At 44.7% G+C, this 15239-nt stretch overlaps 1 protein-coding gene and 1 long non-coding RNA gene across 2 annotated transcripts; one reads left to right on the forward strand and one right to left on the reverse strand.

Moving 5' to 3' along the window:
* Positions 1-120: 120 nt before the first annotated feature.
* On the forward strand, positions 121-1515 carry LOC148131735 (uncharacterized). The gene is made up of 3 exons (XR_015747115.1): positions 121-341; positions 897-995; positions 1299-1515. It is a non-coding gene; the product is annotated as an uncharacterized LOC148131735 (long non-coding RNA).
* A 2046-nt stretch (positions 1516-3561) lies between these two features.
* On the reverse strand, positions 3562-5483 carry LOC113430507 (uncharacterized). The gene is given in 2 exon segments (XM_087953192.1): positions 3562-4078; positions 4081-5483. Coding segments are annotated over 2 exon segments (1410 nt in total). The 5' UTR covers positions 5420-5483; the 3' UTR covers positions 3562-4007.
* Positions 5484-15239: the final 9756 nt, after the last annotated feature.

Below are 15239 nucleotides of genomic sequence, written 5' to 3' on the forward strand. Positions count from 1 at the left end.
AAGATAGGTGAACTTCAACTCCCAGAGTTCCTCAGCCAGCAAGAGGCATTGTGGGAGTTGGAGTTCAGCTTTCTTAAGGTGGCGAATGGTCTCTACGGCAATCCAGGAAACAGGGCAAGTCGCAAGGCCAGTTACGCTTACAGGAATGCCACCATTGACACCCCTACAGGGACATTATATGCATATAATGTCCCTGTAGGGATGTCAATGGTGGCATTCCTGTAAGCGTAACTGGCCTTGCGACTTGCCCAAAGCAAGTGGCTCGAAAGGGTGCCCCAAACATGAGAAGGCAGGGTGTGATGGGAGTTGCAGTACTAGGGGCATTCAGAGAACAGAAATGGGTAAAGTTCAGAGGCATCAGTTCGCTTCCTTCCTGCTTGTTTAAGTCCAACTTTCTATTCTGTTCCACTCCATTCCATTGTTTATATATATACTTCATATTCCATAGTTTCCTTTTCTCTCTTCACCTATTCTATTCTATTTTCTATACTTTATAATGTATCTTTTCTTTTTATGTACACTGAGAGCATTTGCACCAAAGACAAATTCCTTGTGTGTCCAATCACACTTGGCCAATAAAGAATTCTATTCTATTCTATTCTATTCTATTCTATTCATTTTTTATATTCTATTCTGTTCATAGAACATCATAGGGAACATGATCGTGGCTTATGCAATACTGATTATTTTAATTAGAGACCCATCATGGCATTTAAATGAGATTTCAGAGGCCTTTATGGCTGCTCCACCAAGTGCAGAACTGGGGCTTATTTTTTCCTTTACTGTTAAAGGTTGATCCTAAAAGGCAGAAGTGCTCACTACTTTGATATCTTTATTGTCAGTTCTAAAGGTGTTTGTTTATACCCGCAGTCTATCTTTTTTATATTTAATTCTAGACTTCACTGATGCACAGCTTGTTTTATGTGCCTGTCTGTTGTCTGGAAAGAATGGGCCTGACAGTTGGCAATTGAAGCAACCATTGTCATCAAAATAAGGTAAAAATAAATGCAGAATTGAAAAACAAAAGAAACCGTTGAATTATTTGACGAGAAGGTGGGGGGGATTTGCTCACAATGAAGCCCTTCCCACAGTCCAAACACAGGTTCAGTCTCTCTCTGGTGTGGATCCTCGGATGGTAAATGAGATATTTGCTTTTACTGAAGCTCTTTCAATACTCGGAGGCCTGACAGGGTTTCTCTCCAGTGTGGAGTTTCCAAGGAGTTTTAAGATTTGATTCATAACTGAAAGTTTTCTCACCCACCACACTGTGTTTTTTTTTCTTTAATGAACCTCTGGAGATGCCAATTCCTGCAACCTTGTCTTGGGCTGGAGATGAGATGCCAGTTCATGGAGGACACAGAAGAAGAGAATTCATCACGATTCAGGGCAAGGAGATAAGGCTGTCTTCATTAGTGCGATTAATGAATCCCACCAAAAATAAATGGCATTATATTTATATTATTTGATGTGACATTCCTATAGAAAATAGACTAATTGTTTGCAGATTGCTGGAAATAGGCAAGAAAAATATTTAACATAATGTGGTATATGAATGATACTGAAATATCACAGTAAAGAAGAACATGAATATGCTTAAAACAATTTATATTTATAGATAAAGCAACTGTACATATAGTAACCTTAATTGCATACCATTGTAACCTGACATTAACTGAATTTTGGGTCACATGAGAGGCAACCTGATATCCATTTACAATTCACACTAAACTGAATATTACATAATTCAAAGTTGCATTTCTCACGCCTGCACAACATCAAATAGCTGTACATACTAAGTAATCTGTTCTCCAATTAATACCAAGTGGGTGATTTTTCACTGTCTCTGCAATTACAACCAGGTGTAACTTCAGGGTCAGGGAATTGCACAGCCAGTGTCTAAATGGGGTCAGAGACACTATCAAGAATCGGCAGTTATATATAAATAAATACATTGACAGTAAGTAACAGCGGCAAACAGTAAATCAATGCAGCAGGAACTTCAGGCGGTCAATCACAATCAATCACAGCTAAGATTCCCTCATGCAGTGGCCAGCTCCCTTTAACCAGTTAGCTGTAAGTGTGTGTTCTTACTCTTAGTTCGATCCCTCACTGCTCCAATGGTTAATTTTTAAATAACACTCGTTCTGTACTTGATCCCATCTTTTACAAACTTATCTCGAAATCTTCAGCTCTTCCTCTTGATCAACAAAGATCCAGATCCAAAGAACAAAAATAGTTCACGACATATATAATCACCCTTTCCATTTAACTTAAATCCCCCTCATAAACAATTAAACATTACAAAATAACAGTAATAAAATTGAAAGCTGTTAAACATGACCTGAAATAAATAACCCCTTATGTCCAAAAATGAAAACAACAAAAAAAATTAATAAGAAAGACTTCATTTGGTTGTTCTCTCCTCCATCTCCTACTCGCTGTTCCTTTTCTCTTTCTTGCCTGGGTAAAATTTCCCTCCAGAGAAACCTAAGTGATGCGGTGACTTGCAGGGTGACAACGGGTGTTTGGAGGGGAGAAAAATCTGTCGTGAACAATGTGGGAAAAGTGCACTGCAGAGAAATTAAGAACTTGCTGTAGGACAGTGCAAATACTTTTCTTAAGGCTATACAATGGCCTGAAATGTTGAAAAAAGTGCCACTACAGAAGATTATGGACTTTCATACAATTCTCTTGGAAACAAACTTTCCATGAAACCTTAAAAAAATTACTTTACAATCCTAGAAGAAAATTTTCTTTTCCAGTTAAGAGCTAGCAACCCAGATTTCTTGGGGTCTCTTCCATTATGGATATGAGGGGACCGAGGGCAGATAAGGGGTTAAAAGAGACTCTGAGGACTAAATGGTATCTGAAGGTTATTATCTTCTTCTAGATCACAACCTTTTTTACATAATACCCAGGCCAGGGAGCACTTCACTGCAATTATGAACTGCTTTGTGTTCTTTGAAAAGATTTCAGGAGAAAATGTTAAGATTTCTAGGCTTTCTCTCTGTGGGGACTTACAAATAACCATTTGTCTGAAATGGTGTAGGGTTTCCTGTCTAAGCAAGGGGCTGGACTAGAAGACCTCCAAGGTCCCTTCCAACTCTGGTATTCTATTCTATTCTATTCTATTCTATTCTATTCTATTCCATTCCATTCCATTCTATTCTTACTCTACTCTACTCTACTCTACTCTACTCCAGTGATCCCCAACCTTTTATGCCGTGCCCGGCACCGGCATCAGCTGGGTGCCGCAGCCCGGTACGGCATCAACTGGCGCCATCTATTTTTGACGAAAAGTGCTTCCGGGACCTCACCGAAGCACTTTTTCATCAAAAAGATGGCGGCGCCGCCCGGTGAGCTTTTCGGTAGAAATGGCTTTCACCGGAAAAGCTCACGAGCTAGCCGCCATCTTTTGATGAAGCCCGTGAGCTTTCTACCCGAAAAGCTCACCGGAAGCACTTTTATCAAAAAGATGGCGGCGCCAGCAACCAGCGGCCCGTAAGACTTGTTCCGCGGACCGTAACGGTCCGTGGACCGCGGTTGGGGACCCTGCTCCTCTACTCTAAATGTATCAAAACAACTGTCTCATTTCAAGGAACAGATTTTCCACACAGCAGCCTCTAATGTGGAGTGTCCCATAGTCTGAGCACCTGAAGGGTTTATCTGGAGGGCATTTTTACCTGTAGACAAAGTAGACGTTCCAGAAAAATATTTCCCACATCCTAAATGCACAATATCTTTTTCTTGTGGATTCTTTACAGCCTCCGGAGGTATCGGTGAAGTAAGTATTTTGCAATATTCCAAGCATTTATACCAGTATGCCCTTTTCTGGGGGCTTATCAAAATTTCCTTACATGTAGTCCTCGACTTATAAAATCACTTTGTTCAGGAAAACTAGGAAAAAATATTCCGCATACCAAACAATTGTAGGATCTCCCCTCTGTCTGAAGTTTCTAATGAATGATAACATGTGACTTTTGAAAACAAAATATTTCCCACTGTGTTCACAAATGAAGGGATTTGTCTCCGCTATGGAGTTTCTGATCCATTTTTAGCTTTGATTTACAATGAAAATTTTCTCACCCTCTGCACACTTGTAAGGCCGCTCTCCTGTGTGACTTCGGGTGTGCCTGTGAAATGCTGCAGGTTGGGCAAAACATTTCCCACAGTCCAGACATTTATATGGTTTTTCTCCAGAGTGGATTCGTTGATGTATCACAAGAGTACTTTTTTGAGAAAAACATCTGTTGCATTCTGAGCATTTGTGAGGTTTCTCTCCTGTATGGATTCGGCTGTGACTTTTAAGCGAAGATGACTTACCAAATGTTCTCCCACAGTCTAAACATTTGTAGTTTTTTTCCCCTGTGTGAATTTTAACATGACTTCGAAGGCTTGAGGCGGTACGATAAAACCGTCCACATTCGTTGCATTGATATGGCTTCTCCCCTGTGTGGGTTTTATGATGACTCCAGAGGTCTCCATTTTGAGCAAAACATTTTCCACATTCTATGCATCTGTAGGGCTTCTCTCCTGTGTGGAGCCTCTGATGCCTTCCAAGGTTGTGTTTTTCAGAAAAGCATTTCCCACACTCCACACATTTGAATGGCTTCTCCCCTGTGTGGATTCTCTCATGATTCTGAACCTCCCTTGGCGTAAGAAAACTTTTCCCACACTCCCCACATTTATAGAGTTTCTCCTCTTTGTGCCTCTTCTGGTGCCTCTGAAGTTCAGAAGAATTTACAAATCGTTTCTCACATTCTGGGCATTCATAGGGTCTCTCTCCAGTATGAAGTCTCTGATGTTGCACCAGGTTTGATTTCCAGGTAAAACATTTCCCACATTCGAGGCACTTTTCATTTTTCTCCCCTGTGTGTGTTTTCTCATGACTCCGAAGGGCCGAACTCTGGATGAAGCATTTTCCACACTCAAAACATTTGTAAGATTTGATTCCTGCATGAATCTTCTCATGGATCCAAAGATGTGCGTTCTGAGCAAAGCTCTTCCCACATTGTCCACAGCTGTAAGGTTTCTCCCCTGTGTGGATCCTCTCATGGTTTCTGAGATTGGCTTTCTTATGGAAACATTTCCCACATTCCAGACATTGATAAGGTTTCTCTCCAGTGTGGATTTTCTGATGTGTAAGAAGTTCTGACTTTCGATCAAACCATAAGTCACATTCCTCACATTTATAGGCTTTTAGTCTGGAGGGCCTCCTGTGATCTTTGGCATCTGTTCCAGAGAAGGATTTCTCACCCTCCAAACCTTCAATGGATCCACTTCCCACATGGATCTTCCTATGGGTCAAAAGGAGGGACCAGCAAGCAAAGGATTTCCCACACTCCGAGCATTCCTGGGTTGTTTTGTGGTTTTTCGAAGCGCTGCTTGTGTCTGATGAAAGATCCAAGAGTTTCTCCATGCTTTCTGGTGGCTGCTGCCTTGCACTAAGTGTCTACTGCCTGTTGACAGTTGTGTTGTATGTATATCACAACCGTTTACCCACTGTTAGAATGAAAAAGACATGAAGAATATTATTTCCTTTTTGAGAAAGGTAGGGAATCACAAAATCTGAGACCTGGAAGGGACCATGAAGGTCTTCCAGTCCAACCCCCTGCCCAGGACCTCAGGACACCTGGACAAAATCTCCAGGGATGGAGCCCCCACATCTTTTGGAGGCAAACGCTTCTGTTGAAGGTGTTAAGTGATTTTGTGTGTCATTTAAGTGGAGGAAGCCCCAAGCAAGAACTGTAGAGGTGCCTCAAGGGGGAGGGGGAGACCTTGGAGGTTCAACGCAAGCCATACATGAATTAGGAGAGCCGCAGTACGGAAGACTCAGCCTAACAGTTCATAACAGATAATCAGAGTTGGAAGGGACCTTGTAGGTCATCTAGTCCAACCCTCCCGCCCAAGCAGGAGATCCTACACCATATCTGACAGATGGGAGTCCAATATCTTCTTGAAAGTCTCAAGTGATGGTGCTCCCACAACTTCTGAGGGCAAGCTGTTCCATTGGTTGATTGTTCTCACTGTCAGAAAGTTTCTCCTTGTTTCCAGGTTAAATCTCTCCTTGTTCAGTTTCCATCCATTATTCCTTGTCTGGCCTTTGGGTGCTTTAGAAAATAGCTTGACCCCCTTCCTCTCTGTGGCAGCCCCTCAAATACTGGAAGACCGCTATCATGTCTCCCCTAGTCCTTCTCTTTACTAGACTAGCCAAGCCCAGTTCCTGTAACTGTTCTTCATATATTTTAGTCTCCAGTCCCCTAATCATCCTGGTTGCTTTTCTCTGCACTTTTTCTAGAGACTCAACATCCTTTTTATAATGGGGTGACCAAAACTGGGTGCAGTACTCTAGGTGTGGTCTTACTAAGGCTTTATAGAGTGGTATTAGTACCTCCATTCATCTTGTGTCCCTCTGTTAATGCAACTTAGGATTACATTGGCTTTTTTGGCTGCCGCTGCACACTGCCAGCTCATATTTAGCTGATTGTCCACTAAGACTCCAAGATCCCTCTCACAGTTACTGCTACTAAGCCTGGTTTCACCCAGTATATAGGTGTACTTTTGTTTTTTTCTTATCTAAGTGTAGGACTTTACTTTTCTCTACATTGAATATCAATTGAATATCATTGAATATCAATATCAATAGCAAGGCGTCCCAAAATCACCTCTAAGCTTCTCCAGGACCCTCTCAAGTCAAACGTCTACTATGCCGGGACCCACAGGGCCTCTCCTTTTGGGAAATCCATGCTTCTTACCTAGGACGCCATCCACTTAATGACCAAATGAGATCCCTTAACGACTGCAACACTGAGAGGAGAATCACACTCCTTGAGCAAAGCCATCCTGCGATATCTCACATAATGACCACTGTGCTAAACAAGCGAGATTCCAAGCCCAATTGTAGTCGTAAGTCAAGGACTACCTAGAAGCAACTCAAAAGATTAAGGCTTCATAGAAGCAAAAGAGGAGGAAAGAGGATTCAGGCTAGTATAAGCAACAACCCATTTCTTCTCCCCTTTTCTTGCTTTTTCTGAGTTTTGTAGTTATGCGCTCCCTCCCATCATGACTTATGGGTCCCGGCTTCCTTGTGACACGTTTCCTGTTCCTTTATGGAGGAAGAAGAAAGGAAGGAAGCAGGGAGGGAGGGAGGGAGAGAAGGAAAGGAAAGGAAAGGAAAGGAAAGGAAAGGAAAGGAAAGGAAAGGAAAGGAGAAGGAAAGGAAAGGAAAAAGGAAAGGAAAGGAAAGAGGGAGGGAGGGAGGGAGAGAAGGAAAGGGATAGGAAAGGAAAAGAAAGGAGAGAAGGAGGGAGGGAGGGAGGGAGAGAAGGAAAGGATAGGAAAGGGAAAGGAAAGGAAAGGAAAGGAGAGAAGGAGGGAGGGAGGGAGGGAGGGAGAGAAGGAAAGGATAGGAAAGAAAGGAAAGGAAAAGGAGGGAGGGAGGGAGAGAGGAGGAAAGGAAAGGAAAGGATAGGATAGGATAGGAAAGGAAAGGAAAGGAGAGAAGGAGGGAGGGAGAGAAGAGGAAGGAAGGGAAGGAAAGGAAAGGAAAGGAAAGGAAATGAAAGAGGGAGGGAGGGAGGGAGGGGAAGGAAGGTATAGAGAGACTTGGGTTCAAATCCACCTTCAGCTATAGAAACTCTGATGACTGGGGCCAGCACTGCCCTGTGTTGGAGAGGGGAATAAATTAAAAGATATTATGAGGAAGGATCGTTTTGACTGAACGAACCGCTGCTTTTATGCATCCCCCCCACCCGTCACCTAGAACTCATTAGGAACAAGGTGGATTAAAAAAAAAAAACACTAAGGCTCCAACAGCTAAAAACAAAGAGACAATAAGAGAATTATAGGCGGCTTTGGACCCCTAAAAACCGGATAAAGCTGGATCCCCACCTAGTGAGACACTGAACACCCGCTGGAAGTTTTAACCCTGCAATGGGGGAGGGGGAGGGAAGGCAGCTATCAAACTGAAATCGAGATCAATGGGGAGGAGAAGGGGAGGCGCTAAGCTGCAACCCTCCACCCCGCCCCCCTCGCCACAGCACGGAAATGGGGAGACCGGGGACCCTCTTGCTTGTACTGCAAAGGCAACCCCTCCCCACCTCATCTTCTCTTTGAAGGGAAAGCTCGGGCCTTTTGGGACTGGTGGGGGGCGGGCTTCCTGACGCTCTTCCTCCCTCCCTCCCTGCTTCTCTGCAGGTAAATGGAAATCCCAAGGCCCCCATCCCCAAACCACCCACCCACACACCAGAGAGGCCCGGAGGGATAGCAAAGTCCATCTCAGCCCTTTGTGCCAACGCCGCCCGCCCGTCAGCATCGAGCCCCAGGAGCGTTCAGACGAGAGAGAGGGGGGGGGGGTGGGAGGAACATCCGACTTCCCCTTTTTCCTCTTCTCTCCCCCAGACCCCAGCCTCCTCCACCCCAAATTTTCTTCCTATCTAGGAATCCACCGCCTCTGTTTAACTCTTTCGAAGACTGGAAGCAAGAAGAGGCCTGATTGGGGGTCTTCGAATTTGACGGCTTTAAGACTTGTGGACTTCAACTCCCAGAATTCCTCCTCCAGCCATGTTAGCTCAGGAATTCTGGGAGTTGAAGTCCACTTAAGGTGGCCATGCTTGAAACACATGAATCTAAACCAGGGGTCTTCCCACTTGACAGCTTTTTAAGACTTGTGGACTTCAACTCCCAGAATTCCTCCTCCAGTCATGTTAGCTCAGGAATTCTGGGAGTTGAAGTCCACAAGGCTTAAGGTGGCCATGCTTGAAACACATGAATCTAAACCAGGGGTCTTCCCACTTGACAGCCTTTAAGATTTGTGGACTTCAGCTCCCAGAATTTTCCTAGGAGAGGGGTGGGTTTTAACTTGAAACCCTTCCTTTCACCCACCCCCTCCCACTTGTGACTGTACGACTGTAACTTTGTCACTTGTATCCTTACGATTTATATGGACTGTTTCCTAGTATGATTTGATTGCTTATTGTACCCGTTGATTATTATTAAGTGTTGTACCTGATGATTCTTGACTCTTGATGAATGTATCTTATCTTTTTATGTACACTGAGAGCATTTGCACCAAAGACAAATTCCTTGTGTGTCCAATCACTCTTGGCCAATAAAGAATTCTATTCCTTCCTTCCTATCTGTCTCCTTCCTCCCTCCCTCCGTCCATCCTTCCTCACTCCTTCCTATCTCTCTCCTTCCTTCCCTCCTCCCTCCCTCCTTCTGTCCCTCTGTCCTTCCTCCCTCTCCTTCCCTTCCTCTCACTCTCCCTTCCTCCCTCTTCCCTCCCTCCCTCCTTCTTTCCTTCCTCCCTCCCTCCTTCATTATCATTATTATCATTATTATCATTATTATCATTATTCTGTGTTGGACCTGATGATTCTTGACTCTTGATGAATGTATCTTTTCTTTTTATGTACACTGAGAGCATTTGCACCAAAGACAAATTCCTTGTGTGTCCAATCACTCTTGGCCAATAAAGAATTCTATTCTATTCTATTCTATTCTATTCTATTCTATTCTATTCTATTCTATTCTATTCTATTCCATTCCATTCCATTCCATTCCATTCCATTCTATTCTTGTGGGTTGTTAAGTGGAAGGACACCTAGGCAAGAACTGCATGGGGGCCTGAAGGGTGGGTGTGAGATCCTGGAGGTCCAGCGCAGGCCACGCATGAATTAGGAGAGCTGCAGTGGTTATGCAAGGCTGCCGCCGCACCCAGAAGCCTTAGCTACCCCGGATGCCCATATAATGGGGCAGAAATGCCAGGGCTGTGCCGTAAGTGGAGGCCTGGGCCCTTCAGCAGTTTCAAGCCAGTGTCACTGACTCCAGGCCTGCATTTCAGCAGGACTTAATCCCCAGACCGGTGGCTTTTGCATCCTTGCGCCATTCTCCAAGCCGCATGTTCCATAGCGTTTCTAAGCAAGGTGTCCCAAAATCATCTCTAAGCTTCTCCAGGACCCTCTCAAGTCAAACGTGGACTGTTCCGGAACCCACAGGGCCTCTCCTTTTGGGAAATCCATGCTTCTTACCTAGGACGCCATCCACTTAATGACCAAATGAGATCCCTTAACAACTGCAACACTGAGAGGAGAATCACACTCCTTGGGCAAAGCCGTCCTGCGATGTCTCATGTAATGACCACTTTGCTAAACAAGCAGGATTCCAAGCCCAATTGTAGTCATAAGTCAAAGACTACCTACAGGCAACGCAAAAGATTAAGGCTTCATAGAAGCAAAAGAGGAGGAAAGAGCATTCAGGCTAGTATAAGCAACAACCCCCATTTGCCCCATTTCTTGCTTTTTCTGAGTTTTGCAGTTATGAGCTCCCTCCCATCATGATTTATGGATCCTGGCTTCCTTGTGACACATTTTCTGTTCCTTTATGGAGAAAGGAGGAAAGAAGGAAGGAAGCAGGGAGGGAGGGAGGGAGAGGAGGAAAGGGAAGGAAGGAAGGGTAGGAAGTTATCCCCCACCCCTCTCCTAGAAAAATGAAATATCCTAGGAAATATTAAAAAGGCAGAATATTTCCCCTAAAAAGAGAAGTAGAAACTCAGAAGCAGAAATTCACCTCAGAAGCAGAAGCTCACCCCCCCAACTTTGTTAATGGGTGGGCCATTAAGGCCTAGGGCAGAGCATTCTACATAACAAAGGCCTCTGCCCATCTCACCACCAGGCCTGGGAAGATTGCATCAGCCAGCACTCAGGTGAAGCCATGTGGTCCAGACAAAGCCTACAAAGTTAGCTAAGACCCCCCGCCCCGGGAATCTGACAGCCAATGGGATACATTTCTTGCACGGGAACAGGAAAAACTGCAGTGGGGCCGAAAAGAGGATATATATATAAGGGTCTCTCAGCATCTTGGCCCCCCCTTCTCTTTTCACCTTGAAGCATGGGGTCATCCTTCCTTCTTTGGAGCTCCAAGCCACGTGGTCCTGTCCACCATTAAACCATCTTTCCAAACAGCCTCCATGTTTCCAGTGTCTTTTTCCCCACTTGGAACTGAACCCAGAAGAATATTTCTTCCAACGGAAAGAAAAAAAGAAAAGAAAAGAAAAGAAAAGAAAAGAAGAGAAGAGAAGAGAAAAGAAAAGAAAAGAAAAGAAAAGAAAAGAAAGAAAGAAAGAAAGAAAGAAAGAAAGAAAGAAAGAAAGAAAGAAAGAAAGAAAGAAAGGAGAGGGAGGGAGGGAGGAGGGAGGGAGGGAGGGAGGGAGGGAGGGAGGGAGGGAGAGTGGTGGGTTCAAATTCATCTTCACCTATAGAAATTATAGAATTATAGAAAGTATGGATGCCTGGGGCAGCCTGAGTCTGCCTATCTTGCTGATTTACCGTTGGGGAAGGGAAGAAATTAAGTATAAAAGGGAAACGATATTGGGAGGAAAGGATTGTTTTGGCTGAATGTCACCTGGAACTCATGAGGAGCAGGACGGATTAAAAAATAAAATAAACAAAAAAATAAAAAGACTCCAACAGCTAAAATAAAGACGCCATAAGAGAATTAAAGGCAGCTTTTTGGACCCCTTTTGAAAGAAAAACACGCAATAAAGCCAGCTCCACACACCTAGTAAGGCAACTGAGCACTCCCTGGAAGTTTTCGCCCTGCAAAAGAGGTGGGGGAGAAGCAGCAGCTATCAAAGCTGCACCACACACACACACACACACACACACACACACACACACACGTGTCATGGAAATGGGGAGACCACGGCTTCCTCCCTCCCTGCTTAAGCCTCCTCCTCCTACAAAATGGTGCCAGGCAGATATGCTGAACCACAGCTTCCATTATCCACAGCCAGGGCAATGGCCAGAGAGTCCATTTCCATTTGTGGTGTAGAGTCTCCTGCCCAAGCAGGGGGTTGGACTAGAAGACCTCCAAGGTCCCTTTCCAACTCTGTTATTCTGTTCTATCTATTTTTTTAAAAAAAACAAACGTGGATAGGAAAGCCTTGGAAGAAACCTGGGCATAACTGGGTTAAGTCTAGTGAATGGGGGGAGGAGGCATTCCTAGAGAGGAAAAGGTGGAAGTGAAAAGCATAGCTTGGGAAAAAAAAAGGAGACCCGTAAATACTGCGGACCCACTTCCTGTTCCCACAGTTTTCCCCTTCCCTCTGTAAACAGGCGCTTTTTGTCCTGCTAAGGATTCCAATGCCTTTTAAAAAGGCATTTTGCCTTTCCCTGCCAGTGCATAGGCGGGAAGGAAATCCTGGAGGAAAATTGGGTGGGTTTAAAAAAAACAAAAACAAAAGGTAGGTGGGAGGCAGGAGAAACCCACTCAGTGCTTTGCATTAAAAAAAAAAAAAGCACCTACCCCAAACCAAGTGATTGTCCATTTGTCTTGGTTTTCAAGTCCCATAATTTTTAACTAATCCAAGAGAATGTTGGAAGAAATGTCCACCTGGGTTCAGTTCCAAGTGGGGAGAAAGACACTGGAAACTTGGAAGCTGTTGAGGTAATTCCCCATTAGGAGAATGAGCGCACACAGAGAGACGTAGTGAGAGTAGTGAAGAATAACACACAACCAGCACACAGATACACTGTATAGTAAAATGTAGGTTTTTACTTCCAGTAAAACAGTTAAGCAAAGTTCAACAAACAGTCCAAGTCATTCACGGTTAAAGCAGTCAGTTTTCAGTCCAGGGATAATCCAATAACAAAGTCCAGTGTCATAAACAGTTCAGTAATAGACTCACATCAAATCCAAGAATAAAGATTATCAATAGGGTCAACAGTCAACAGTCAATAGGGAAATGCAGGAACGGCAACACTCTCAGCAACAACAGAACAGCCCACATTTCTGGCTCCCATCTTATGGCCGTTTGAGGAACCACACCCAATTACCATTTTAGCATTCCCTTAAAGAGACAGTATTAAAATGTCTATCCTGGTTTATATATTTTCCAACCCAACTGTTAGGTGACAGCAGAAGTCCACTCATCTCAAGATTTCCAAGGCTGAAAAGTCTATTTATTTATTTATTTACTTATTTACTTATTTATTTGATTTGTCAATCACTTACAAGATAATAGGTATAAGTATAAATATGAGTAAGAATACAGGAAATAGGTACGAATAAATGGGGACAATAGGACAGGGACGGGAGGCCCGATGGTGCACTTATGCCACAGATTTTATTCCACAGATTTGCAACTTTCTAAACCCGAGACCCAAAACCAATAGCTTCCAGCTCCTCAGAAGCAGATTGTGGTCTACTGAATTTCTGCCCAAGACCAGGCAAGGATTTAACAACAATGAGACAAATAGAATGATGGCCGTTTTCTTAAGCTCAGCCGGTGTATTTCAACCCTTATCAGAGCTGTCCAAGGTCCTGAAATGCTGCTCTTGTCACAACGGCTTTTCTTTCGGGCTTGACAGACCGGCGTGGGAATGGGAAGGGGAGAGGGGATTGCTCCAGGTGCATGGTAGATGCACGTGTGCATTCGCACAGTTCCATTTGTGCATATGGTTGCCACTCACGCGAGTGGAGCTGTTTGCATGCCCGCGTGAGCGCCTGGCATTCTGACGCCCCTGTGTCCCCAATTCCGGACGGGACAGGGCCAGGTAATGTGCTGCGGTCCTGGGATTCGGGACCCCTGGTCTAGTGATACCTTTTACCACTCGTTTTATTAACAGGGCAGATGCTTTCAACGGGTCTGCCTTTTAACAAAACCGTGTTAACTGATACCAGATCTCTCTGCTTTCCTGCCACCAAGGACTAACAATGGCTCTTTCTCCTACAATCCTTCTTATCTTTGTTCTTACCAGGTCGTAGAGTTTCTGCCAACTCACTGGAACCTATTTTACTGCATATTCCGGACTCTTATCATGGTAGCACAAAAAACAACAATTATTGCCTGTTGGAAGAAAAATCCAGGTCCAGTTCCAAGCCAGGAATAAAATGGAGGCTGATTGGAAAGAAAGATTCTGTTTATTGGTGAACAGAACCAACACACACACACACACACAGCGTGCAGTTCTGGGACAGCTGACAAAATGGAGTTTAGAGTGGCTGGGTTGTATACCTTCTGGGTTCCTGTGGGGTCATGTAGGAGTCATGGCTAGCTCTATAGGCAAAAGGGGAGATGCAATTCCTAGGTCAGTGGTGGCTAACCTTTTTGGGCTCCTGTGCCAAAAATTGTGTGCTCGCACGCTCGTGTGTCAGCACCCAGAAGGCAATGTGCACACCCCACGCCCCCTGCACATGCACATGCAACCCCCCCCCAGGCCACCGCCCCCTTACCTGCACTGTGCCTCACAGCTGATTTTCGGCCTCCCAGAAGCTTGAAAAAAAACCTCTGCAGGCTTTGCAGGCCGAATAATAGGCCCGTTTTGTCAGTGACGAAACGGGCCTATTATTCGGCCTGCAAAGGCTTTTCAAAAGGCCTCAAACCAGCTGAAAATCAGCTATGAAGCGCGCGCATGGGCAGTGAGGTAAGTTTGCCTGTGGCTCGTGTGCCAGCACAAATGGTTCTGTGTGCCACCTGTGGCACGCGTGCCATAGGTTCGCTATCACGGTCCTAGGTGTTTGTCTGAGTTAATCTTGACAACCTTTGGTTTGTTGCTTATCTGAAGTCTTGACCCAGTCTTTCCGAATGGGTTACCAAATCTGCATTTCTAAAAGCTGGCCTCCTCAGGTTTTGTTTTGTTTTTTGCTTGGGGCAGGGAATCTGGCTCTGTTTTCTGCCTCCCTTAAGATATTTTTTTCCGTTTCTTCTTTAGGGGAAATATCCTATCCTGCCTTTTTAATATTCCCCAAAGTGTTTCATTCTCTAGGAGGATGGGTGGGTGCTGACTTTCTACAAACCTGGTGGGCCAATGAACCTTAACCCCTCTCCCCATGAATCTGGCAGAGGCCTGTTGCAATAATAATAATAGTAATAGCATTTAAACTTATATACCATCTCTTCATGCTTTACAGAAGGGGTCCCCAACCCCCGCATCGCGACCCACTATGGGGCATGGCCTATTCGGAATTGGGCCAAGGAAGTGGCGGGCCAGCACACATGCATGTAACTCAACTTGTACAAGTAGTAAGAAGGTGGGCAGTCATGCGTGCTAGCCCAACGTTCACGCAAGTCGAGCGGCACTCATATGCACCCATCAGACATTTGTGCAAGGGCTGTGTGTGTGCGCGCACACAAGCTTCTTCGCGCGGCCCAGTTCCCTTCCCTCCTGCCAGGCCACCAAGCCTCAAAGTTTGAGAGGGGGGTGTTATTGCTTTACAGCACTTTCTGTTATTTTACA

Source organism: Notechis scutatus, chromosome 2 (assembly GCF_049901735.1).
Source record: "Notechis scutatus isolate UNSWTSFEM ecotype Mainland chromosome 2, rNotScu1.2, whole genome shotgun sequence".
NCBI classification, from domain to species: Eukaryota; Metazoa; Chordata; class Lepidosauria; order Squamata; family Elapidae; genus Notechis; species Notechis scutatus.